The sequence below is a fragment of the Pollicipes pollicipes genome, unplaced genomic scaffold (assembly GCF_011947565.3).
Source record: "Pollicipes pollicipes isolate AB1234 unplaced genomic scaffold, Ppol_2.1 Scaffold_4881;HRSCAF=5763_pilon_pilon_pilon, whole genome shotgun sequence".
In the NCBI taxonomy this organism is placed as follows: domain Eukaryota; kingdom Metazoa; phylum Arthropoda; class Thecostraca; order Pollicipedomorpha; family Pollicipedidae; genus Pollicipes; species Pollicipes pollicipes.
The window spans coordinates 56,073,994-56,101,157 of NW_023596576.1; the positions used below are offsets into that span (position 1 = coordinate 56,073,994).

Genomic DNA, 27,164 nt, shown 5'->3' on the forward strand with positions numbered 1-27,164 from the left:
TGACGTCTGACCTCTGATTGGCCGGCGGGTTCTCTGAGTCGGGTGGGGCTGGACGCTCTCCCGGCCGTGTTAGTCTGGGGTCTGACCTCTGACTGGCCGGCGGGTTCTCTGAGTCGGGCGGGGCTGGACCCTCTCCTGGCCGTGTCAGTCTGACGTCTGACCTCTGATCGGCCGGCGGGTTCTCTGAGTCGGGCGGGGCTGGATCCTCTCCTGGCCGTGTCAGTCTGACGTCTGACCTCTGATCGGCCGGCGGGTTCTCTGGGTCGGGCGGGGCTGGACGCTCTCCCGGCCGTGTTAGTCTGGGGTCTGACCTCTGACTGGCCGGCGGGTTCTCTGAGTCGGGTGGGGCTGGATCCTCTCCTGGCCGTGTCAGTCTGACGTCTGACCTCTGATCGGCCGGCGGGTTCTCTGAGTCGGGCGGGGCTGGACCCTCTCCTGGCCGTGTCAGTCTGGGGTCTGACCTCTGATCGGCCGGCGGGTTCTCTGAGCCGGGCGGGGCTGGACCCTCTCCTGGCCGTGTTAGTCTGGGGTCTGACCTCTGACTGGCCGGCGGGTTCTCTGAGTCGGGCGGGGCTGGACCCTCTCCTGGCCGTGTCAGTCTGGGGTCTGACCTCTGATCGGCCGGCGGGTTCTCTGAGTCGGGCGGGGCTGGACCCTCTCCTGGCCGTGTCAGTCTGAGGTCTGACCTCTGACTGGCCGGCGGGTTCTCTGAGTTGGGCGGGGCTGGATCCTCTCCTGGCCGTGTTAGTCTGGGGTCTGACCTCTGACTGGCCGGCGGGTTCTCTGAGTCGGGCGGGGCTGGATCCTCTCCTGGCCGTGTCAGTCTGCTGTGTGACCTCTGATTGGCTGGCGGGGCGCGTCAGACCGCCGCTGGGACGGCCATTCCAGCCGAGTTACCGAGTTGTTTTTCGCCGACTGTCGTGTCGGCCCTGGTAACGACTTCCTGACCTTGTCACGACCGCCGCTCTGCCGGCAACGCTCGGGGTCGGGTGGGACCTCACCCCGCGCCATCGGGGAGCACCCGGGGCGACAGAGACATCATGCTCGTGTCGGTGGACAGACCGTTGAGCGCCTGGGCTGCGCTGGGCAGACCGGTGAACGTCTGGGCTGCGCTGGACAGACCGGTGCACCTCTGCAGTCACAGACGTGGCCTGCTGATGGCCATCTGTCCAGCAGAGTGCATAAGCAACTGTCACCAGGCGAACGGGTCCCGCGGATGTTGTTCGTCCCTCGAAACCATCCGGCCGGCTGTCTGATTGGCTGACACTGACCCCCGAGGCAGACGGACTCTCTGATCGGTTCCGATAGGCCCCAAGCAGCGAGCGGGCTGTGGGCATGAGCGCCGCTGCAAGTGAGCCGTCTCACTGGTGTAGCTTTGCGCTTAAACATAAGCTCTGGTCAGTGCTATGCAAATGCTGCTAATACATATTGTAAACAAATGCTATGTTAATGCTTATAACGGCTGCTGCAGAACGTTGGCCGTTGTGGACCGCACTCACTGCACGCCTCCACTCTCCCACCTGTGGCGCGCCCCGCACCTCTGTCCCCCTGTTGTCGGACATCGACCATTGTCAACTCATTCAATACTCCACTCCGCTCCCCCTCCCTCGCAAGCGTATTGGCCCTCGAGCTCCATCAAGGCTATTCTCACACGGCTTTGGCGCACGACGTGCAAGGAAATCTAGTGATATGAGCGGAGCTTTGGGGCTGCTGCGGCGCCGGCGCGGCAGTCAGACCCTGCTCGCGGTGAGTCCGGGACGGAGCGGGCCGGCTCCCGCCCGGCTGCCACCCTCGGGCCGCGCCTTGTTTGCCGCCGCGTCGCCGGGCCGCGCCAATATTGACCGAGACCGGTCAGAGGACGGCGCGCAGACTATACGAGCGCTCCAGCCGGGAGGCACGGCTGTCACGACGCCGTGGCGGCGTTATCGCAGGGCGTCCGAGTGCACACACGCCCCCGTCACACGCACACAAACGCAGCTACGAGGAAGCACGCGCACGCTGACGCCTCAGTACCGCAGGCCGCAGACTGTACTGTCGTGCCGGGAAACAATCAACCCTGCACTTAGCTGGTTCGAAGCGCTCACACCGTTTCCAACTTCAGTGCTTGCGTGAGCGCTTGCCCTTCTGTTCAGTGGACAAATGGCCGAGTCGTGCGCCGGTTACGTAGGCTCATTGTACCGCCGGCCATCCACACGAACGGGGACGGTAATTCAGACGCGTTTCTCAACGGTGTCGCAGCGCACGGCGAGCTTTATCGCCGCCGGTAATGGTCCTGTGACCTTCACAGTCGCATGCCGTCGGGTTTCGTGACTCGATGTGAAGTGCATCCAGTTTTTATATATGGTCTTATCGGTGGTCTTGTTACCGCGGCTGTCAACGTAGGGTATATAGCGATGCTACTTCGGTCTTTGTCACGCACAGGCCTTGGTACTGGCGCAACGCAACGGTTAGATCTCCCAGATTATCTCAGTTTGGATCACCGATGCGGCCACTTACTCCTGAGGAACTCTGAAGGCCCGCTGTCAAGCCTTTGTTTCGTCGCTTGTGGCGTCCGGTTTCTAACTACGCTCTATTCACGAGCGATATCTTTTGTACCTTGTGGGTCACGAGGAGGCTACATTGGCGAGCCGGGAGATTCAGGCGGAACACTGGCCCAGGCTCTGGCACGGTGCTGACACAATCCGGCGCTCACAGCGCGCAGCCATGACCGGCGGCGGAGGCGAGCGACCCGACGCCGGCAGGAACCCGCAGCTGGCAGGCGCCTCGCCCCAGCCAGAGTCGAAGACAGGCGCCGCCGGCGGCGACGGCCGTGTTCGGCGCGTAGTGACTAAACTGACGAGCCCTCGGGCCCCGCCGGCGGCCAGTGCCGAGCCGCGGCCGCCGCTGCCCAGCCGCATCTCGCTGCTGCTGCGGCGCCATCTGCTGCCGCGCCAGGCGTCGTTCAGCGGGCTGGAGGAGGCGCGCTCCCGGCGCCGCCGCCGGCCGTGCCGGTGCTGGTGCGCAGCGCCTCGGAGCTGACCGGGCCCCCGCTGCGCCAGCCGCCGCAGCGCAGCGGCTCACTCTCGCGTCACGACGTCACGCGCAGGTCGATCCGCCGCAGCAAGTCGTCGGTCGGCGACGGGCCGCGGCTGCGCCCGCCGCCACCGCCGCCACCGCCGCGGCCGTCCGCTGCCGGCGCCGCCGCGCCTCCGCCGCGGCCGCCCCCTCGGCGCACGGTGACGGCGCAGAGGGTGGCGGCACCACCGAGCGGCCGTGGCCGGCCGGCCACGCCGGCAGCCAGCAGGCGGGCGGCGGTGGGCGGTGCGGCGGCGGGGCATCGTCCGGACAGAGCCGAGGCGACTACGGTGAACGGGTGCGTGGTGTCCGGTGCGCCGGGGTCGCGGTCGCCCGGGGCGGGAGGAGGGCCGGCGGCTCGCAGCCGCGTCACCGCCAGCGTTCTGACTGCGGCGGCTCCCACCGCGCGCGAGGCACCGGCGGCGGCCGGCCGTGCTCGAGGAACTATCGCCGCGGCTGGGCAGGATTCGTGCATTCCAGCACCGCGGAAGGAGGCGTCACGTGTGGTGGTGAACGGGTCAGCCGCCGAGAAACCGGAGAACGACAGGCCGGCGGCCACCAAGAACAGTCCAGTCACAGCGCGAGAAGAGGTGGTGCTCGCTCGCATTTCTGTACCTGATAAGAACCTCGGAAGACCCCCCGCGGGAGCCACGCCAGCAATCGCTGGCGTCTCCGATGCACGGACGATACCCATTCGAGTCAAAGTTACCTCGTCACCTGCCCGCACTGAAGCTACCGCCCCGCCGACTGCTCACCCTCGCCTCAGGCCGTCCACGCCCGCCGACCAGCCCGTCGTCAGCGCCGCACCGCCGACCGCGCGCCTCGGCGTAGCGTGCGACTCTCGTCGCGCACCAGCGGCCGCAAGCGGCGCTGCGGGCCTGCCGTCCGGGGCGGACGAGTCCCAGGACGTGTCGCCATCGACAGAGGCGGCGCCGGCTCGACGGGCCACGCCGCCGCCGGCCGGCCCGCGGCCGCGGCCGCGGCCCCGGCGACGGAGCCCGCCGCCCGTGCCGCGCCGCAGCGCGCGGCCTCCGGTGGCCGACGCGTCGCGCCGCGCCGGTGAAAGTGTCGCCGTTCGGTCGCGCGGCACGGAACGGCGTGCGTCGCCGGTGGGGTGGCCGCCTGTGGCGCAGAGCGGGTCGCGGCGGCCGTCGGCGGAGATGGCGTGTCGCGGCGCGGCCGGCTCGGCGCGCTCCAGCGCCAGCAGCTCGGGCGTCAGCACGGCCACCGAGGGGTCGACGTCGGCCGACGACGCCAGCGCCGGCGCCGACGAGGCGCCCGAGGCGAGCGAGGCGCTGAGCGAGGACGAGGCGCCGTCGCGCCGCCGGCGCCGCTCCTCCGGCGGTTCGGAGCTCGAGGACCTCGACCTGGCCATGTTCGAGACGGACGAGGCGGCGGAGCGGGCCGCGCGGACGGCGATGGAGACAGGAGCGCGCACCGCCACCCATCGGAGGGAGAAGGAGAAGCTGAGCGTACTGAAGAGGCTCGTCAAGAAGTCTAAGTCGCTGCACGCGCTGGTGCGTCCGGGAGAGGCAGCTAGGCAGGCGGGCGCAGGGTCCTGCGAAGGCGAACTCAGCGAGGACAAACAGGCCGAACATCCCACTGGGCAACAGGACGGAACGTCAGGTAAGCGTGCAAAGGACGCTGGCGGCGGTGGCGGGTGTTAGGCTTTGCTCAGTCCGAGGCGCGTTGCACTCACAAAATGCGATTTTTCAGAACGTTTGCATCATGTGGAGCTGGTCTATAGGTATCGTTGGCGTGGTATGTCGCGTGCTGTCGAAATGGCTAATGAGGCCAACCGTTTTGCACGCCAAAAGCCTCTCGCAAAAGTGCACTGGATATGTGAAAGTATTTATAGCTCCAAGTCAGGTGGTTTCGATATCGCTGACTATTCAGCAATGCGTGGCGTTGTTACGCTGTTTTCCTCCCGCCCACACAGTATTCGCTTCTATTGAAACGCATTTGTCTTCCTTTCCCCTCCTCGGTTGCGACAGAATGCCGTTCATTTTGGTCCACCGGTGAGGCGTCAAGGGCCACTGATGCGTCGTATCTGGCCATCGGAGTGTAACAGTTGACGGGACAGCGCCATACCGGGAAAGCAACAGGCTGGAGACGGCAGACAACCAGCTGATCATGCGATCACAGCCCGAGGAAAGGTCGCCCACTTTCGCTGCGTTGCTCCTGCGTGCCGTGCGATTATTAGTTAGCGCCTTCCACGCACCAAAGTGGCTGGTTCAAATTACATGGGTGCGTGCGCGCACCCGGAGTTCAGGTGGCCATGGCTTCAGACAGCTTTGAAATGCATTGGGACTGATAGGGCCTTCGTGGAATCAATCACATTCATCACGTCAAATTTACCTGTATCGGTGCGCAGCTGCGCGTGTTTCACCCACGCTGTTAGCCGTGGTTAATCAGCAGGTTGTTCGCACGCAGCGTCTGATGCCGAGATTTTGTTGATGCTTGTTAGATCCCCACCACCCATGAAGAACAACACGTTCTCGAGCACGTCATTCATCATCGTCATGGATAACTGGGAGCCCTCGATGCGCACCGCACTGCTGACGGTTGAAATGCCAATCAGAACGTTGTCCTGCACCTGCAGCTGTATAGCTGTTCGATTCCCACCATCTTGCCGCGCACGCGGGCAAATACGCGGGCGGGTGATAACGTGCATTTGCTCGTTAGCCCCAGTGCGATTGGATGCATCATCGCGCCCTTACATTCGGGATCCTGTGTGCACATTTATCTCGCATATCAACCGATAGCTATTTAGTGGTGCGTTGACAAGTGTCCAAAGAACGCAAATAGAGGAAACACTAAACTTACAACTAAACCAATTGGCTGTGGAGACATAGTTTTGGGAGAACTGAAAGGTACAGAATGCAGCAGGGGTGCTAATTCTCTATAGTTTTTGGTGCATCTATATCTGATCGGTGCGGATGGAGCACACGGCACGGCACACGTGGCAACAGCCACACGAACTTTAGGGGAAATTATCCAAATTTTAACGTTTTTGTACTATTGCATAAAGCCATCTTCAGTACCTACACCACAACACCGGTCGCCAACATTCTCCAATTGTGCTGACTGTATTATATCTTGATCCGGAATCTGAGCGCCCTTCGCAAAGCAATGATCCGGTGATAACGGTGCTTTATATATATATATATATATATATATATATATATATATATATATATATAAAGCACCGTATATATATATATATATATATATATATATATATATATATATATATATATATATGTATATATATATGGAGTTTCGAGATGGAGCAAGTAGGGGAGCTGAGTCCCCCACGCCCTCCAGGCTGCGCATCGTCGTCATCGAGCCTTCGATGCGCACGCTGCGGATGTGCCTAGCTGCCTGCTCGATGGATTTGGCGGGATCTCGGAAATCTGGAGCCTACGCCCATCCGTGGACCCTCGTCGTCCTTCGCGTGACTTTAGCCAAGCCAATGTCAATGCTCTTTCCAGGCTCGTCTCCGAGTTAGTATAATGTAAATGTTCTGCTGTCGTCTTAAACAGATCTGGAATATTCAGATGGGCGAAACGGTTGCTGATGCGTAGGAAGGAGCATTATGCTTCAGAAAGTCTGTTAACCTTTCGTTAGCAGTAGCATGTAAGCGATGATCTCGGAACTGTGGCGCCTGCCACGAGCCATTTTTTTCGTTGACCCGAGTCGCAGGGGCGGCCGTCAATCTCCATTAGCAGGTGATCCCGGCCGGAGCCGATAACCGTCTCTCCCATTCAGTAGTTAACCCTAACCACCGCCCGGGACCGACGCCGTCGTTCAGCAGCTGACGCGGGTCACGCGTAGGTGCCATCCCTCGCCGGCAGTAGATGGCCTGAGGCACGGACGGTGGCCGCCTTGTGAGCGGCCGCCCAGGCCACAGACGGCCACCGGTCCTGACGACCGCCGGTGGGCCCGGGGCACAGACGGCCACCGGTCCTGACGACCGCCAGTGGGCCCGGGGCGCAGACGGCCACCGGTCCTGACGACCGCCAGTGGGCCCGGGGCACAGACGGCCACCGGCCCTGACGACCGCCAGTGGGCCCGGGCCACAGACGGTGACCGGCCCTGACGACCGCCAGTGGGCTCGGGCCACAGACGGTGACCGGCCCTGACGACCGCCAGTGGGCCCGGGCCACAGGCGGTGACCGGCCCTGACGACCGCCAGTGGGCTCGGGCCACAGACGGCCACCGGCCCTGACGACCCGCAGTGCGGCCCGGGCCACAGACGGTGACCGGCCCTGACGGACCGCCAGTGGGCCCGGGCCACAGACGGCCACCGGCCCCCTGAACACGACCTCCAGTGGGCTCGGGCCACAGACGGCTGGACCGGTCCTGACGACCGCCAGTGGGCCCGGGCCACAGGAACGGCCACCGGCCCTTGACGACGCCCAGTGGGCCCGGGCCACAGACGGCCACCGGCCCTGACGACCGCCAGCTGGGCTCGGGCCACAGCGCGGGACCGGCCCTGGAAGACCGCCAGTGGGCTCGGGCCACCAGGACGGGCCACCGGGCCCTGACGACCGCCAGTGGCCCGGGCCACAGACGGTTGACCGGCCCCCCTGACGACCGCCAGTGGGCCCGGGCCACAGACGGCCACCGGCCCTGACGACCTCCAGTGGGCTTCGGGCCGGCCCACAGACAGGTGACCGGTCCTGACGACCGCCAGGGGCCCGGGCCAACGACGGGCCACCGCCCTGACGACCGCACAGTGGCCCGGCAAACCCGGCCCCTGACGACCGCCAGTGGGCTCGGTGGCCACCGACGGCCACCGGCCCTGACGACCGCCAGTGGGCCCGGGCCACAGACGGCCACCGGCCCTGACGAACGCAGTGGGCTCGGCCACAGACGGCCACCGGCCCTGACGACCGCCAGTGGGCCCGGGCCACACAGACGGACCGCCCTGACGACCGCCAGTGGGCCCGGGCCACAGACGGCCACCGGCCCTGACGACCGCCAGTAGGGGCCGGGGCACAGACGGACCCGGTCTGACGACCGCCAGTGGGCCCGGGGACACAGACGGTGACCGGCCCTGACGACCGCCAGTGGGCCGGGGCCACAGCCGGCCACGGCCCTGACGACCGCCAGTGGGCCGGCACAGACGGCCCGGCCCTGAAGACCGCCAGTGGGCACGGGCACAGACGGTGACGGCCTGACGACCGCCAGTGGGGTCCGGGCCACAGAGTGCCACAGGCCCTGACGACCGCCAGTGGGCCCGGGCCACAGGCGGACCGGCCCTGACGACCGCCACGTGGGCCCGGGCCACAGACGGTGACCAGCCTGACGAACCGCCAGTGGGCCCGGGCCACAGACGGCCACCGGCCCTGACGACCGCCAGTGGGCCCGGGACACAGACGGTGACCAGCCCTGACGACCGCCAGTGGGCCCGGGCCACAGACGGCCACCGGCCCTGACGACCGCCAGTGGGCACGGGCCACAGACGGTGACCGGTCCTGACGACCGCCAGTGGGCTCGGGCCACAGACGGTGACCGGCCCTGACGACCGCCAGTGGGCACGGGCCACAGACGGTGACCGGCCCTGACGACCGCCAGTGGGCACGGGCCACAGACGGTGACCGGCCCTGACGACCGCCAGTGGGCACGGGCCACAGACGGCCACCGGCCCTGACGACCGCCAGTGGGCCCGGGCCACAGACGGCCACCGGCCCTGACGACCGCCAGTGGGCCCGGGCCACAGACGGTGACCGGTCCTGACGACCGCCAGTGGGCCCGGGACACAGACGGTGACCAGCCCTGACGACCGCCAGTGGGCCCGGGCCACAGACGGCCACCGGCCCTGACGACCGCCAGTGGGCCCGGGGCACGGACGGCCACCGGCCCTGACGACCGCCAGTGGGCCCGGGGCACAGACGGTGACCGGCCCTGACGACCGCCAGTGGGTCCGGGCCACAGACGGCCACCGGCCCTGACGACCGCCAGTGGGCCCGGTCCACAGACGCTGACCGGCCCTGACGACCGCCAGTGGGCTCGGGCCACAGACGGTGACCGGCCCTGACGACCGCCAGTGGGCACGGGCCACAGACGGTGACCGGCCCTGACGACCGCCAGTGGGCACGGGCCACAGACGGTGACCGGCCCTGACGACCGCCAGTGGGCACGGGCCACAGACGGCCACCGGCCCTGACGACCGCCAGTGGGCCCGGGCCACAGACGGCCACCGGCCCTGACGACCGCCAGTGGGCCCGGGCCACAGACGGTGACCGGCCCTGACGACCGCCAGTGGGCACGGGCCACAGACGGTGACAGGGCCTGACGACCGCCAGTGGGCCCGGGCACAGACGGCCACCGGCCCTGACGACCGCCAGTGGGCCCGGGCCACAGATGGTGACCGGCCCTGACGACCGCCAGTGGGCACGGGCCACAGACGGTGACAGGGCCTGACGACCGCCAGTGGGCCCGGGACACAGACGGTGACCGGCCCTGACGACCGCCAGTGGGCCCGGGACACAGACGATGACCGGCCCTGACGACCGCCAGTGGGCACGGGCCACAGACGGTGACAGGGCCTGACGACCGCCAGTGGGCCCGGGCCACAGACGGTGATCGGCCCTGACGACCGCCAGTGGGCCCGGGCCACAGACGGCCACCGGCCCTGACGACCGCCAGTGGGCCCGGGCCACAGACGGTGACCGGCCCTGACGACCGCCAGTGGGCACGGGCCACAGACGGTGACAGGGCCTGACGACCGCCAGTGGGCCCGGGCCACAGACGGTGACCGGCCCTGACGACCGCCAGTGGGCCCGGGACACAGACGGTGACAGGGCCTGACGACCGCCAGTGGGCCCGGGCCACAGACGGACCGGCCCTGACGACCGCCAGTGGGCCCGGGCCACAGACGGTGACGGCCTGACGACCGCCAGTGGGCACGGGCCACAGACGGTGACAGGCCTGACGACCGCCAGTGGGCCCGGGACACAGACGGTGACCGGCCCTGACGACCGCCAGTGGGCCCGGGACACAGACGGTGACCGGCCCTGACGACCGCCAGTGGGCACGGGCCACAGACGGTGACAGGGCCTGACGACCGCCAGTGGGCCCGGGCCACAGACGGTGACCGGCCCTGACGACCGCCAGTGGGCCCGGGCCACAGACGGTGACCGGCCCTGACGACCGCCAGTGGGCTCGGGCCACAGACGGTGACCGGCCCTGACGACCGCCAGTGGGCACGGGCCACAGACGGTGACCGGCCCTGACGACCGCCAGTGGGCCCGGGCCACAGACGGTGACGGCCTGACGACCGCCAGTGGGCCCGGGCCACAGACGGGACCGGCCCTGACGACCGCCAGTGGGCCCGGGCCACAGACGGGACCGGCCCTGACGACCGCCAGTGGGCCGGGCACAGACGGTGACCGGCCCTGACGACCGCCAGTGGGCCGGGCCACAGACGGACCGGCCCTGACGACCGCCAGTGGGCCCGGGACACAGACGGCCACCGGCCCTGACGACCGCCAGTGGGCCCGGGCCACAGACGGTGACAGGGCCTGACGACCGCCAGTGGGCACGGGCACAGACGGACCGGCCCTGACGACCGCCAGTGGGCCCGGGCCACAGACGGTGACCGGCCTGACGACCGCCAGTGGGCCGGGCCACAGACGGTGACAGGCCCTGACGACCGCCAGTGGGCCGGGCCACAGACGGTGACCGGCCCTGACGACCGCCAGTGGGCTCGGGCCACAGACGGTGACAGGGCCTGACGACCGCCAGTGGGCTCGGGCCACAGACGGTGACCGGCCCTGACGACCGCCAGTGGGCTCGGGCCACAGACGGTGACAGGGCCTGACGACCGCCAGTGGGCTCGGGCCACAGACGGTGACCGGGCCTCCCAGCCAGGAGGCAGCCGCTCTCAGTTACGGCCGGTGGTGGGCAGCTGGCGCAGCTGGCTCACATACTGACGGCCAAGCCTGTACCGGGTTCGGCCGTCACGGGCAGCACCCCTCTTGCGGCGTCCCGACTGGACCTGCGCCCGGCACTCTGGAGGTGCTCGAGGCGGGGCTTAGGGGCGGACGACACCCGCAACAGATGAACTTACAACGTTACTATAAGTCGCAGCTGTGCCAGCCTGCATAGCATGCACATTGCACAATGCCTTTAAACCAGTTTTTATGACGCATCTGAAGTCGTGCCTCAGCAGAGATAAGAATTTCCAAAGAACGAGGTGCTAGAGCACGCTGTGGTCGGAAGAGTTGACAGGCTTTGCTGGTTGGTGCAGTGCGATGTAGGATCGACGTAGTACGATGCAGTACGATGCAGTATCTTTGTTGATTGGTGCAGTGCGCACGATGTGGTATCGACCGTGGTCTAGTACAAAACAGGGCGGGATCAGACAGTCCCAACACCTTCACTACATCCTGCTGGCACGTGACGTTCTGGCCCTGGCATTTCGTGCTGACTTGATACGCAGACGTATTCAGTTTGGTGAATGGATCGACAGCCGCCTTTGGTGTGTGATTTGAATTTTATTCACGAAGGTTTAATGGAACCCCCATTAAGGCACGACATAAAAGTCGGGCATAAGTCACGAGTCCTGCTGTTCGGTAAAATTCGTTTTAAACGTCATAAGTCTGTTCGGTGATGCCGCAGCCATCCCTGGAATGACCGTAATGTGGATTTGCCCTGTGATGGGGATTTTTGACGTGCTGATTTTACAAAATCGCAAGCCCGGCCCTCTCTGGACTTATCGACAATGCTGTGCCGAGAACTCTCGATAAGAAGCTTAAGTAACTTTCCGACGGCCCCAGACATTAGAGATCAAGACGATGGTGTCATGGTGTTTATCCGTGATGGTGTGGTTTTGCTCAAGGCTATCAACTATCCACCGCAAGCCTTCAGTGATCAGAATTTACGCGGATTCTCTGGCTTTCAGACGCATACATATGTTGCAGATTGACTGTACTGTTGTGTATATAACTTAGCGGGTAAACCATTGCGGAGCACTATGAACACAACTGTACCACTTAAGCCGTAACCAAGTTGCTACAAAGTCCTATCAGCACACTTTCAGCTTGCATGCCCATGTGGCCAGCTCTGCACTAAATACTGAGATATTTTAGCATCGCTGGCAATTTTAACACTATTTTTCGGTTAAGATTGGATTCGTCTTAACGGTTGTAGGAGCTATGCTGCAGGCTGAGTGGATCTAAGGGAGCTAAGGTAGCATTGTTAACTAACGCGGTCCCGCCTGGGCTGCTTTTCCCACTGTCTATGAGGTAATATCTTCGCAGCAATTAATCATAAGCACACACAATTTTCAACGGTGATGACCTGACTTTTTAGAGGTTATGTCACACAAAATTGTTAGCTATTTTAATGAAAGCTCTTCGATCAGATGAGCTGATCCTGCGGCTTTACAGTATGACTCCGACTTCACCTACCCATTCGACTGATGTTGAAGAAGTACAATGCTCAGACTTGAATGAAAGCTGAAGAACACTGCTCGAGACAGAGTCCAGATCTCAACGACCTGGCGTGGCAGTGATATGAGGCTAACAGATGCTGGCCTCAAAAACAATGGGCGGTTGTAAACACAACTATGTGAGTCCACGTAAGCTGGCGGTCATGCGCTCTCGTGCACAAAACTGGGATTCACCCGCTTTGGAGAATTTCCAAGAACTGATGCAAGATATCGGCAATCAGAAGCAGATCAATGCGTGAAAACTCTTGTCCGGTGTAGAACGTGTCAGCGACAGCTGGCTAACCGATCTGAAAACTGCCAAACTGCCCGACCATAAGGTTTGTCAGTAATGGATGGAGAAGTGGCCGGGGTTACGTCTCCGAAATTAATCCTGAATACAAGGCGCTGTGGACTAAACTGAGATAGGTTAGCCCATGAAGAATATACAGGCGCGAAGCCCTGTTCAATGTAACCGATTTCCATCCAACACATTGGCCTTTACCCCAATACCTGGCCCACCTTGGAATATCCCAAATGGCTGTGAGCTCGTTGGTTTCGTTAGTGAAGATCGTCAAGTCTGGTGGACTCATAGTTAGCCATGTTCAGGCACACCATGGGCGTGTTCGGCCCGGGGAGAATTGTTCAACAAGTAATTACCTCTCCGATAATCATCCGCGGAGATTCTCCATTTACGTTCGGCCGGTCCGAAAATTATCCCCCAGGTTAGTCTCCCATGCACCATCCACAGCCAACGGTCATAGCTATGCATAGCGAAAACAGATTCTCCGTCTTGAAGATGCTCTGAAAATTTTCGGGATTCTTCCTCGCTACGGGGAATTATCTGGGATGATTTTCCGTGTTGGCAGTGCCGAGCGCTATTCCGGAAAGTTTCCAACATTCCGGACGATTTTCTGAGATTATCTGCCTGCCGAACGCGCCCTATATGCGAATCGGCGTTCTCACCGGACATCAGCGCACCGATGCGTAGAATCAGTTGACATCATTTTCGTAAAAAATAAAAGCTTCCACATGTCTTCGCTCGTCCCAAGCTACACAATGTGTCTTAACTGGTCGTCATTCTCCGTTACATGTGTAAAAGGTAGCTTCAAAGTCCTGCATAGCAATGATCACATTTGTGAAGAAGCTTTGCATATCATATGCATATACGCATTTTATTAGCAGCCTCCCTTACAAAGGGGTTTCTGGTAATCACATGCCGCATGAAACGAACAAGAGGGCAGCAAAACATAACAACCACAGTGACACCGATGTAGCTCACTGTAATCTGTTCCCGTTTAGTCATAGGTGGTACTAATTGTCTCCTTTGACCTTTCTAGTTCATGCTCACTTGCTTGGGCGCAAAGTGACATCAGAAGTCGGCGCGCCCTAAAATCCCAATCATCAGCATCATAACGCAAAAGTATGGCTGAAGCCTTGTTTCGCTGCATTGCGGGCGATGTATGATGCTTTGCGCTTAGTTTAAGTGCGTGTAACTTGCAGCAACATTCTTATGATTGGAACCATCCGACTGCTGCGATGCTATGCATACCATCGATGGGCTTGCATGCTGTGCATGGAATCTCATTCCCGCTGGTCATCTCTGCGTCGTTATTGCAGCCGTTTGCTGACGCCAACGCTCTAATCTCCGGACTACTTACCTCCTTACCGGTCGTGGAATGCACGGCAAAAACCGTCGTCGAAGCCTGAAAGGACTGCCGTTTTTACCGGCGTACGTGCGTCACCGGAGTCCGGCGTCGGCGGGATCCGTGCGCCGTTTTTTGCCGTGCTCTCTCGCCGCGGCCATTTCACGTGCCGCCGGCGCGGTCCCTCCCCTCCGGCTCCGTGGCGGCTGGGGGGCGGGCGCACAACGCTTGACATCCTTCCTGATCCTCGACCGCATCGGCTATTCCGCGCACCGAAACTGGAGCCAGCCTTTGTCCGGTGTGTCGCGGGATGACGCATGGCCCGGCCGGTGGCGGCCGGTATAATGGCTGACCTGGAACTGATGCCACAGCCGCCGCAGGAGCGGTCTGGCCCGCGTGCTCCACGCAAGCTCCGGGCAGCTCCTGGCGTGCGGTGCGGCCGGTTTATAGTCTTCTGAGGCCGTGATAGGTTATTCTCATCATAGCCTCGCGTTCGTGTATTATGCGCTAAGTGGGCACTGTACTGCCCGTAATTAGTGATCGGAGTGCATAGTTGGCCGATATTCATTATCGGGGAGATCATGCTACGCGAGCTGCATACTAGAATATTGATTTTTGCGGTAGCAAAATAGGACACGACGGCCTTGAGCCCTCGATGTTTCAACCGGCGGGGAAGGAGCTTGATTTATGTGCGTTGGTTCTCATGCCAAAAATGTCGATCTTGTGTTCCTTTTGGCATGTTTGGCCTACCCGCATTTTGTCGGCTTTATTCCTCTTGAAACGGCGAGGGTCAGGAAAAGCCTTTGTGTTCTTGGTTGGACCGGTTCGACTATCAAGGCTTCGGGAGTCTCCTGCTACTGGCTATTTTTCTTCTTCGTCCAGCCGATTTCTGATGCTCCCAGGGTATGCCCCATTGTTTCCGAGCCTCCTGGACTGTTTTACCCGGACGGGTAGTTCGTCATGACTTCACATTCACCATGGTTTTTAGCGCTCAGAAGTCACCATTAGTCAGACGGGCTGCCAAAATCGAAGCCGCTGCCGCCTAAGCAACCCTCCAGAATATATCACCGCGCAGCTGAATTCATCACGCCTATGACGGCACACACGTCCGAAATGTCATAACGTGCTGAAACGCCGAAGCCCGGACCGGCTGCGCCTGATCCCCGGCGCTGACCCGTCGCTGCGACGCCTTTCACACCGTGAGAACCACTCCCGGCTGGGACGGAAGTGTGGTGCTTCCGGTCGGGCTGGCACCTGGCGGCGCCGTCCGGCCCGAAGAGCTCGCGGGCCGCTCTGAGCTCGCCGCTGTCGCGACTTCGCCGTCCGAGTGGTCTCAGCCGGTGCGCGGCGCTGTCTCGACCCCGACGTCCGAGTGGTCTCAGCCGGTGCGCGGCGCTGTCTCGACCCCGCCGTCCGACCGGTCTCAGCCGGTGCGCGGCGCTGTCTCGACACCGCCGTCCGAGTGGTCACAGCCGGCGCGCGGCGCTGTCTCGACCCCGACGTCCGAGTGGTCTCAGCCGGTGCGCGGCGCTGTCTCGACCCCGACGTCCGAGTGGTCTCAGCCGGTGCGCGGCGCTGTCTCGACCCCACCGTCCGAGTGGTCTCAGCCGGTGCGCGGCGCTGTCTCGACCCCGCCGTCCGACCGACCTCCGCCGGCGCCGCTGCGGCTGGTCCCTCCCCCGGCCCCTTTGGTACACTGGTGGCGCTGCCGCCTCGGCCGTCCAAACTGCGCCCGGTTTGCTCCGTCGCCGGTCGGTCACGCGGCCCGTTTGAAGCCGGGCCCGTCGTGGGCTCCGTCAACACTGGCAGGTAGGACGGCTGGGCGACGTGGCCACGGCCACGCTCTGGCGCCTGGCAGGTGCCCCGCCCGCGTAGAGCCGAACCTCCGCCGAGAGGAAGCTGTGAGTGCGGCGTGAAGTGGCGAGCCCCGGCGATCGACCCGCGGCTCCTGCTCGCTCGCTGCGCGGAATGCGCTCGGTCATCTAACGATGACAGGCGCGGAGGAGGCCGTGTTTTCCTGGCCATAACGCCGTCGGCACCTGTCACCCGGCAGTGTGGATCCGTCCCCAGAGTGTCGCGGACCCCGCCTGACGCACGGCCGGGCGCCGCCGGACCCGGCCGCTCCGTGCCGCCCTCTGCCGATCGCTGCACGCGCCGGCCGCCCGCCCGTGGCCCGCCTGATCTGTCCGGCCGAGATAGGATCTCCGTCCGCGGGGAGCGGGCCGGCCGTGGCCACGTGCCGCGCCGCCCGGCGGCTTACCGGTGCGGCGGCCTACTTCGGGCCGCCGTCTTCACAGTGGGCCGGCACATTCATGAGTCAGAGCCGACGTGGCAGATGTGGGAGAGAACCTCCGGCGCTGTCGGGCGCGGACGAGGTCGCACTCATTGAGTCAGGTCAATCAGGAGGAATACAGAAGACTCGGAAGCCTCTCCGTGCGGGCGGACTTGCTGTGCATTAGGCGCACGTTTCCCTGCCACAAGTGCAAGCTTAGGAGGTTGGGCCGGGCGACTAGAGAGTGACTGTGCCCCCTGTCCTAAAATAACCCTCACACAAGGTCTGGGTGGCAAAATATAAAAGGAGCAAGCTAAAACATAACAATTCATACCCATGTAAGATGCGGACGCTTATATGCATCTGCATCAGAGAACATAAATTACGCTCTACTCCTGCCGTGGCTATCAAGCGTGAGCTGTTGTCAGGCATCACGTCGTCCCCACCGATTCCCGCTGCTGCACGCCTGAGCGCCGCTGGCTGCAGTCTCAGTTGAATGACCCAAGCGGAGGCCATACCGCCCAGGAGTCACGCAGTGGCCCGCCACCCGCTGGCCCTGACGCTAGGTGCCCGTCTCGGTAGGCAAGCTTGGCAAACCTGCTCCCGGGGACCTGGCGCAAAATGTTTCTGACGTTCGAGGCAATGTGGCTTCGCACCGGCCGTCCGTTTTCCCCGGCATTGATTTGTCGGCGCAAACTTTTCACGAATCGCTGTTTTTTCTCAAACTCAGCTTTCCTGGTGTTCCGTGGATGCATGTACAGCACCTAATGCTTAGTCATCATGCGAAGAGTTGCGGTGCTAAGCGCTGCAAACGAACGGCGACCGAACCCGACCGGAGGCCTTGGACTTGGACGGCAGACGGTGCTTGCCGCACGGCGGTTTTACCGCGACAGACCTGCGGTGGATTGGAGCCTTTCTTCGCGACCATGAATGTGCCAGCCACAGCCATTACTGTAATGGTGGGTCAGATCTACTTTTGAAACCGCGTCGGCCCACGAAAGGTGTCCATGTGGGTTCGGGCGCGATTGTTTGATTTGACAGATCACACTCTGTCATATAAAAGGTAATTTTGTTCGTGTGTATCGGTCCATATCTCACGTACTTATCAGGCGATGTCACGGAAGCCGCCGCCGCTGAGCCAGCGCCGTAGGTGAGGTGTACAGAACATGACTGGTACAATTAACAGACCGATAATCCTTCCCACCAAAATGCGAACCATCTCTACACCTCACCGGGATGGTCGGGGTGCGAGCTGCTTAATTAAACGGCTACTGAACCCGTCCAGCCTGTTTGCTGACTCACCGAGCCGCCTCATTAGCGCCATGATCCCACGCTAAGCACATGCGCATCACCCAGCTGGGGTGTGGCTCCGGGGTGTGAGGGCGTGGCGTACCGCCCGACACACGCTCACCGTCTTCCGCTGTGCACCGCCGGCGGGCCGGGGCAAGATCTGGACCCCAGTGGCCACTGTTCCCTCTGTTCCTCTCCATTTCAAGCGCCGCAGGAGATGCACCATCACTGAAGCTTTTTTGGTCTTGATCCGGCTGCCTATTTTTTTATCATCATCCTGTCTGATATAGCCATACAAGAGATAAGCGAAAGAATCACACGCAACGAGCTTGGCGTGCGCCGCGTTACCGCTGCCGCTCCCTCCCCCGCCCCTTCGGTAGCACCACCGCCCGGCCCCACCGAGGCCAGCTTGAAGCCGGGTTCGGGGACAGCGGGCGCCTCAAGAGCTGTCTCAGAACCGCCGAGAGAAGGCGGTTGTCGGTACATAGCGGGCGGCGGCTGATCGGCGGTTTGTCTGCGGTTCAGGCGCGACCAAGCGTCAGCCACTGGCGGCGGCCGCGGCCCTCCGGCGCCGCCGGCGGACTCTGTCGCAGTCCGCTCTCCGCCGGTTGTCTGTCCCGACAGCGGCGGCTGCCCTCCGGCGCCGCCGGCGGACTTTGTCGCAGTCCGCTCTCCGCCGGTTGTCTGTCCCGACAGCGGCGGCGGCCCTCCGGCGCCGCCGGCGGACTTTGTCGCAGTCCGCTCTCCGCCGGTTGTCTGTCCCGACAGCGGCGGCGGCCCTCCGGTACCACCGGCAGACTCTGCCGCGACTAATGATCAGCACAACGCCGGCTGTCTGTTCCGGCAGCGGATAGACAGCCGGCGTCCTCCGCGGATAGACAAAGTCCTCCGGAGGCGCCGGCGGACTCTGTTACGGCTTATGATCGACCCTCCGCCGGCTGTCGGTCCCGGCAGCGGCGGCGTCCCTCCGGCGGCGCCGGCGGACTCTGCCGCGTCTCCTGATCGGCCGTCCGCGTGCCGTCTGTCCCGACAGCGACCGCCGGTCGGCCGCAGACGGCGACGGATGGCTGTCTGGCTGAACGTCGCAGGCCCGCAGACTCGAGCGCAAAACCTGTCCGGTCGGCCGGTCGGCCGGTCTCCTGACGTGGGAATCGGGCACAGGACGGCGCGCGCGGCTCTGCCAGTTACCGCGCTGACTCACTGCGCGGCTGACCCACTAAGTTGGCTCGCTGACCCCGGTCCGCCCTGCTCCTCTGCCGCCGACCGCCCGCGGCCCGTGACCTCTGCTGACCTCGTGGAGGGCTGGTGGGATCTCCGGCTGCGTCCCGACCCAGGGGTGCCACGTTGGGTACGTCTGCCGGCCGAGCGAGGCGAATGACCGTTCACGTGGCGTGTGACCGGTAGTCCGCGGTCGTGCCGGCGTGTCGCGCGATGTACGAGGCTCCTGCTGCTGTCGGCTGCTGGTTCCGAACACGCAAGGCTGACGTGAGCTGCGTGTTTCCGAGACCTCGCCAGGAGGGCGTTTGTTGGTACAATGGCGCGCAGTTCGCGTGCTTGATCCCATGGCTGGTTATTGGAGCGTACTACCCGACAATTAGAGACACGGATCGCGCTCCCAGGCAGAATGCGGAGCTTACTAATCCGACAGCCGCGGCGCTCGCTTTCACTGCATGCATGTGTAAGGTAGCGCCAGCAAACAAGCCACCACAGGCCATGAGAGCCTCAGGCTATCAGGGGCACCACAGGCCACGGGAGCCCCAGGCTACCAGGGGCACCACAGGCCACGAGAGCCTCAGGCTATCACGGCCGCTACAGGCCACCGAGCCACAGGCTATCACCGCCACTGCAGGCCATGAGAGCCTCAGGCTACACGGCCACCACAGGCCACGGGAGCCTCGGGCTACCAGGGGCACCACAGGCCATGAGAGCCTCAGGCTATCACAGCCACCACAGGCCACGGGAGCCTCAGGCTACCAGGGGCACCACAGGCCATGAGAGCCTCAGGCTATCACGGCCACCACAGGCCACGGGAGCCTCAGGCTATCACGGCCACCACAGGCCATGGGAACGACGGGCTACCACTGCACCACCGGCCACGGGAGCCCAGGCTTAACCCGCTGGCCACTGGTGCTCACACGGGAGACCTGCCAAACAATCTCTTACGTCGTAAGCTGCTCAATTCTATGCATTTGCCGTTCTCAGCGTTTCACTTTCCGTTCGAGGCTGGCTTGTCTTCACTCGCGTCGTTGAGTCGTCACGCCAGCCGCTGGACTGCAGATCCAAGCCATCCACACCCACCGCTGACCACAGATCCAAGCCACCCACGCTCGCCGCTGACCACAGATTCAAACCACCCACGCTCGCCGCTGACCACAGATCCAAGCCACCCACACCGCCGCTGACCACAGATCCAAGCCACCCACACCGCCGCTGACTAGGTCCAAGCCACCCACGCCCACCACTGGTCACAGATTCCAGACACCTACACCCGCCGCTGACCACAGGTCGGAATTCAGCGTCCATCAACCCCGGCTGTCCCACTTAGCTGGTGTGCTCCGGCCACCCACCACCAGAGCACGGGCAGCGGTGGGATGACCGGCCGAGCGCCGGGAGCGGTCGGCCGCTGCGCCGACGCCGACGACCCGCCCTGTGGATCCGGGATATGGAGATGCTTCCTTTTGATGTCTGCCTCTGATCATCATTTAAGTGAGATCAAAGCCCAGCATTTTTAACTCGAAGAAGTCTGTCGTCTTCTCCCAGCTGTGGTCCCCCGCGCGCAGCGGGAGCGATTACCGCATCACAGCCGTGGACTGTGCCGGCCAGAGTAAGGTCTTCCGCCGCCGCCGCTCCAGCATCGACTGCCAGCTGGCCTGTCGTTACACTGACCTTTGACCCGGCGTCCCATTTTAACGCATCTTGAATTATGCTGACGTGGGATCCGCCCCTGCCACCGACCGCTGCGGTATTTAACTCGGACCGCGCGGGGTGGCCGGCCGGCAGTGGGCCTCGACCACCCACACCGCCGCCCGCCGCTCGGCGTGCACGGCTCACCTGTCAGTGCTCCCAGACACTGCTGCCTGCCGCTCCGTGGCGTCTTCGGCTCACCTGTGTGGGTGGGTGTCTGCCATCTGGCCTGTCAGGATGCGCCAGTCACGATCTGGGCTCCTGCGTGCTTTGTCGTCCGCGCCTTCAGACATGGTTCCTCAGGGAGCTCATGCAGACCCAGGTCGTATTAACCAGCCACAGACCACTGACGGTTCCAGAGGAAGGGAATCGGCACCTTGACCTGCAACAACCGCGAAAATAGTGTCACTGTCATTTGCCTAGTATCACCGTAGGACGGCGCGATAAAAATGCCCCCCCCCCCGCAAGACTGGCTGCCAGGTCCGCCCCCGTCTCAGACCACCTCAAAGCTGTCACAAGCACAAGCCGCAAGCGTGCCGAGGGCGGCGCGATCCACTCCACCGTGCGGCGCCACGGGCGTCGGGCGCCGCGGGCGTCGGGCGCCGCGTAAAGCCCGGCGGCGCGGCGCGCGGCGGCGGCTGACCCGCCGGGCCGGCGCCGCTTTCGCCGTGACCCGGCCGGACGGCGGCGGGCGGTGGCCGCCCTGCCGGAGCGTCGCCGCGCGGGGAATGCACGGCCGCTTTCTCCGGAAGCTGCGCGTGGGCCTCGATCGGGCCGGCCGGGTGTGGGCTCGGGCGCCACCCCATCCTGGGGTCGCGGGCCGCGCCGCCGTCCGTGGCCGGTGGGCGGCCGTCCGTGGCCGGCGCTCATTCCCGGGGTCAGCACGTCTAGCAGCAGGTTTACCGGCACTCCCACACGCATTCGCGCCCGAACACGAGCACGTGGCGCAGTTCTGGTGGTGCTCCCTTTGAGTCCCACTTGTCTTCCTTGTGGCTTCCACTCCGCATGTCGTCTGCCATTCAATCCATGAAACACTCCTCCATGACGCTCCTCCAACGCTGCTCCACGGTACCCGGCTCTCCGTACGCTCCCCTCTCCCGCACTCATCGTCCGGGTGTAATGACCTATACCGCCTCCACGTCATCATATGGTTACCAGCGGCGGCAAACGTGCCACGTCATCGCTTCCCCGCTGCGGAGCTGATCTCGATGGTGTCAAACCTGCTGCGGGACGGTGTCGGACCTACTGCGGGACGATGTCAGACCTACTGCGAGACGGTGTCAGACCTACTGCGAGACGGTGTCAGACCTACTGCGGGACGGTGTCAGACCTACTGCGGGACGGTGTCAGACCTACTGCGAGACGGTGTCAGACCCGTTGCACGGCCGAGCTTCAAAAACACGAGCGGTCGCAGAGTGCCTCATAATTCCTCGGAGTGTTCCTCGGAGCTTTTCTCAGTGTTCCTCAGAGTGCTGCTCGGAGTGATCCTCAGAGTGCTCCTCAGAGTATTCCTCGGAGTGTGCCTCAGATTGTTCCTCAGAGTGCTCCTCAGAGTGTTCATCGGAGCTTTCCTCAGAGTGCTCCTCAGAGTGCTCCTCAGTGTTCCTGAGAGCGTTCCTAAGAGTGTTTCTCAGTGTTGCTAGCAATGTTCCTCAGTATTTGTTAGAGTGTTCCTCAGAGTGTTCCTTAGAGCGTTCTTCAGAGGGTTCCTCATCTTGGTCCTCAGATTGTTCCTCAGCTTGCTCCTCAGAGTGTTCCTCAGAGTGCTGCTCAGAACGCCGCCTGCTGTGTGGGCGCTGGGCTCATGCGGCTTCGGTAATGTACTCGAGCTCACGCCGCGCTCCTTTATCACGCGTCGTCCAATTACTCGTCTAAGTGGGATGTTGGCACGGTTTGACGGCGGCCAGCTTCGGTGGCCGGCTGCCGGAGCAGGTTTCACCGCTGCGGTTGCGGGCGGAGGTGCGGGCTGGTCAGTTGTCAGTCATCATCGGCATGTGGCCCGGACTTGACGGTGGAAGCCAGTGTGCTCTGTTATGCTCGGTTTCGTTCAGGTGCTGTATTACTGGCATTTTCGCGCAATTAGCGGACGCGATTTCTAACCAAAAGTCGAGAACACGGAAGTCTGAGAGATATTTGAAAGTTCATAACATTTCCATCTGACGTTTGAAATTGGATTTCAAACGCCCAGCGCCACCGATCAGGAATGTATGACGTAGGAACTTCAAAAAGTCAAACACGGCATGACATTGTGTAACTACCCGAATTCATGCTCCTCACCATCGTTAAAACGCGACCATGGGATGAGATCATTTTCCTCTTTCATAGGTCAAGGCGATATCGAAAGCCGCTCTAAATATCCGGTACCCTTGGGCCGACGCGCAGCTCGCACTCCAGCTGCGGGCGCTTCCATCTCGGCCAAGAGGCTATTGAGACAGCCGGGAAGACCGTAACGCGATCCCTCGCGAATAAGTCATTACTACAAGGATGGCCGGGCGTATCAGCGAGCTCCGCGGTGCGGCAAATCCTCATTTTATTCCGATGAGCCGGTCGGGCCGGTCGGCGAGCGTCGTTACCAGCACACCGCTCGCTGCGGTCGTGCTGACACCGTCCTCATTCGCCGGTAACGGAGCGGCCTGCCTGTCGCCGGGTCACTGGGTGGATCCATCTGTTTTCTGTTGTCGGGCCGCGGGGCGGACCCGCCCGTCGTCTGAGGACACTCTGCGCCCGTAGTTTTGGCGGACTGCGGCTTCTGAACAGAATGCGATGAGGGCCATAATCTTCCGTTAATTCTTTGCCCGGTCTCGCTCGAACATGTCTACACGTCAGGCAATGACACGCCACCTTCTTGTCGTCCCACCGCGGTATATGGAGCTAAAGCGCACCGCCAGCGTTTATGTTAGAGCACTACAGTAGAACCACCGGTCTGTGCATTCAGGAGATGACCGGGGTCTAGGCAGTCATCACCGCGTGCCTCTAGGTGCAAAAGATCCTTCCAGGTATGCGACTCACTGGCATGAAGCGCCAGATTCCGTCAAGCTCCTACAGCATTGCTGACATCACTCAAACGGGTGTCAGCACACGCCTGTAACAGGGCGCGGCATGGGATGAGGGGTGCGGGCGGCGACATGGAGTCCCGATGTCATGGGCGTCTTGAGGTCGACATTCTTTTGCGTGCTTGTCTTGGCGCATGTTCGGTTACGCACACATACTTACGACAGCGCGGCAACGCGGAATTACGCGCGTGTTCCTGGCAAACAGTGCCGGCCAGATCACAGTGCTCCGCCCCGACTGCAGCGTGAGGCGGCCTCGTGCGGGCAGCGCCCCCTCGTCACTCCGTCACTCACGAGTGTCGGGGCGGGCTGAGGGGTGTGGCCGCCGCGCGCCGAGTAGGGCGTGGTCAGCGCGCCCACTGCGGGAGATCAGATCGCGCCAAACCGGCTGGCGGAGTCTTGGCGCGCCGGAAGCTGAGCTGGCGCACCGCTATGTGGCCGTGCGCACGCCTTCCGCGCCGGCGCTCGGCGGACGCCCCGGCCGGCGCCTGACGCGGTCGCAGCGGTTTCCGCGCGGAGTCGCGCTGCGTACCGGGCGGCTTTGATTGGCGCGCGCCGGCCTGGATCGCGCTGAGCCCGGCTGGCTCGGCGCCGGCTCTCTCCGTCGCCCCTGAACCCTGCATCCTGCCGCGGCCGGCCCGCCAGCGCGGCCGTGGGTCCGGGCTGGGCGCGACCGGCCCGGGGCGGGATGGGACGTCCCGGTCCGCCGACCGCAGTGGATCACGCGGCTTCGTGTGGACATTGTCGAGCCAACACGCACTGCCCGACCGGCGGTCGCACCATATTCAGTGGGAAACCGATGTGCTACTTACAGAGCCTGACACGCGAGGATCTGCCTGTTGGGTGTTGTAAGTGGATTGTTTGGCTTCCCGGACTGCGCTGAGTGTTCCGACGTGAGTGGACCCTATTCCCTGCGGTGCCCGATTTCATTAGCCCTGTTGGTGTTCCCTCTGTAATGTCCCTAGCTGCTGTACTTCACCACCAGGGGTCAGCTCGCTACGTCATCACACCTACTCTATCGATGGGCTCGTGATGGAATGTTGGCGGCACCGCCGGTCGGAAGAGGCGACCCGGGCCGCGTGGTGGCCGCCGATGGCCGCGTGGCCGGCTGACCTGGTGGCGTCGATGGTCGCGCTGGCCCGTCATCGGGCGAGGGCGGGCCGGCTGGAGCGCCGTCCGTCACAGCCCTGGTCACCGGCTCGGAATGGCTCGGACCGGCCGTCTGTCACAGCTCTGATGACGGGCTTGGACCGGCTGGAACGCCGTCTGTCATATCCCTAGTCACCGGCCCGAACGGCTGGAGCGCCATCCGCCGCAACCCTGGTCACGGGCTCGCACTTGCCGTCTGTCACAGCCCTGGTCACCGGCTCCGACCGGTCATCTGTCACAGCCCTGGTCACCGGCCCAGACCAGCTGGAGCGCCGTCCGTCGCAGCTCTGGTCACCGGCTCGGACCAGTCACCTGTCACAGCCCTGGTCACCGGCTCGGACCGGCTCGGACCGGCCGTCTGTCACAGCTCTGGTCACCGGCTCGGACCAGTCATCTGTCACAGCCCTGGTCACCGGCTCGGACCGGCTCGGACCGGCCGTCTGTCACAGCTCTGGTCACCGGCTCGAACGGCTGGAGCGCCGTCCCTCACAGCCCTGGTCACCGGCTCGGACCTGCTCGGACCGGCCGTCTGTCACAGCTCTGGTCACCGGCTCGGACCGGCTCGGACCGGCCTTCTGTCACAGCCCTGGTCACCGGCTCGGACCGGCTGCGGGGCGGCGATGGCATCGCGCCGGGCAATTAGAGGCCGCCACGTCCACCTGGCGCAGGCGCGAGGAGCGGCGCCTCTCGCGGTCCGGTCGGCGCGGCGGCGAGCGCGCCGACAGCCTGGTAGGGCGCGGCGGGCCTCATCTGTTAGGCCTCGCCGGACCGTCGTCAATGCCAGGCCGGGCGACGGCAATGCGTGCCATCCTGCAGTCGTGGAGCGCTCCGTGTGCCGGCGGATTCCTCGCATGGTCAAAGGCTTGCGAATGCGCAATCCGTCTAGCAATGCGCTTTTCACTCGAGGTAGTCACAAGGACGAAAACATGCCAACAAGGAAGGGGGAGTGGGGAGGGGTGATATTGAAACTGAATTATCTCCAAATTGAACTATGCATATTTTACTTAAGTTGCCCGACTTGCCCATCCCAGCGTAACCCAAGGCATACCACAATTTCGGCAATTCATAGCCACCCATCCCCTCGGACGCCGTGTGTCCTTCCGTTCCGCACGCTCCGTGCAGTTTAAGCCCAGCCTGTGGCCGCGCCGCTTACTCCGGACACTGCCGTAAAAACGTCAAGCGGGCCGGCATTTAATCTATGCCATCTAGCGGCCGTCATCTGGGGGCCTTGAGCGCCCGCCCGGTGGGCAGGGCGGCGGGCTCGGTGCCGGTCCGTCGGCCGTTAGGCGCGCTTGGATCGGCGCAGCTGCCGTCGCACCGATGGCACTGACACACGGACGTCAGATTAGCCGCGACACCGACTGCGGCGGCCGCGCTGCCCATGAGACCGGCTCCCGGCGGCTGCGGAGTGCCCATGAGTCGGACTCCTGGCGGCTGAAGAGGGCCCATGGGACTGACTCCTGGCGGATGGAGAGGGCCCATGGGACTGACCTCTGGCGGCTGGAGAGGGCCCATGAGACCGGCTCCCGGCGGCTGGAGAGTGCCCATGAGTCGGATTCCTGGCGGCTGGAGAGGGCCATGAGTCTGATTCCTGGCGGCTGGAGAGTGCCCATGAGTTGCACTCCTGGCGTCTGGAGAGGGCCCATGGGACTGACTCCTGGCGGCTGGAGAGGGCCCATGGGACCGGCTCCCGGCGGCCGCAGAGAGCCCATGAGTCAGACTCCCGGCGGCTGGAGATCGCACGCAGGGTCGACTCTAGCGGACACTTTCCCACGGGACCGACGTATTGCGGCGGGGAGATTACTGATCAGACCAACCTTCGGATAACGCCGACTGACGCGGAGATAAGCGCCGTGCTTGTATGATCGACAGCGCTCCGGTCCCATTGTGCGCACGTTTTCGAACATCACCGGTAATGCGTGGAGATGCATTTCCACCCTTCATACCTGGCAGGTATCTGTTTTGCTACTTGCTAGTTGGAAAGAAGTAGGGACAACCCCTGCCTGTGCTCTTCAGTATAGGGCAGGCTAAACTCTGCAGTATCGGGGTTTTCATCGCAATGGAGAGACCGGATTAGTGTCCTAATCAGGTTGTTAGGCCACTAGAGCATAATCCTGTACGTGAGATGAAGCCTGCTGCTGTATCAAGCCCGTCACCAGCCAGCACAATCACAAAGCACAGTCCATCGATATCACCGCTGTGTTTGGCAAGACGATTAACAAGATTTCCATGATCTACTGTCTAATTTATGAGCCGTGGCTGATGGCCAGCATAGCTTAACGTCCCATTGTAAGGCGGCATGCCCGACAGCGGCGGTTTTTCATTGGCACGGCGGGCGTTACGCTCGGGCGGCCGGCCGG

General features: G+C 63.1%; 1 protein-coding gene across 1 annotated transcript in view; it reads left to right on the forward strand.

The window, feature by feature from the left end:
* The first annotated feature begins 4,376 nt into the window (after positions 1 to 4,376).
* LOC119100626 (uncharacterized) overlaps positions 4,377 to 27,164 on the forward strand; it is a 112,611-nt gene continuing 89,823 nt past the window's right edge. The window contains exon 1 of the mRNA XM_037223703.1: positions 4,377 to 4,680. Within this exon, the coding sequence (XP_037079598.1) occupies positions 4,428 to 4,680 (253 nt within the window). The 5' untranslated portion in view covers positions 4,377 to 4,427. The remainder of the gene's footprint in view (positions 4,681 to 27,164) is intronic.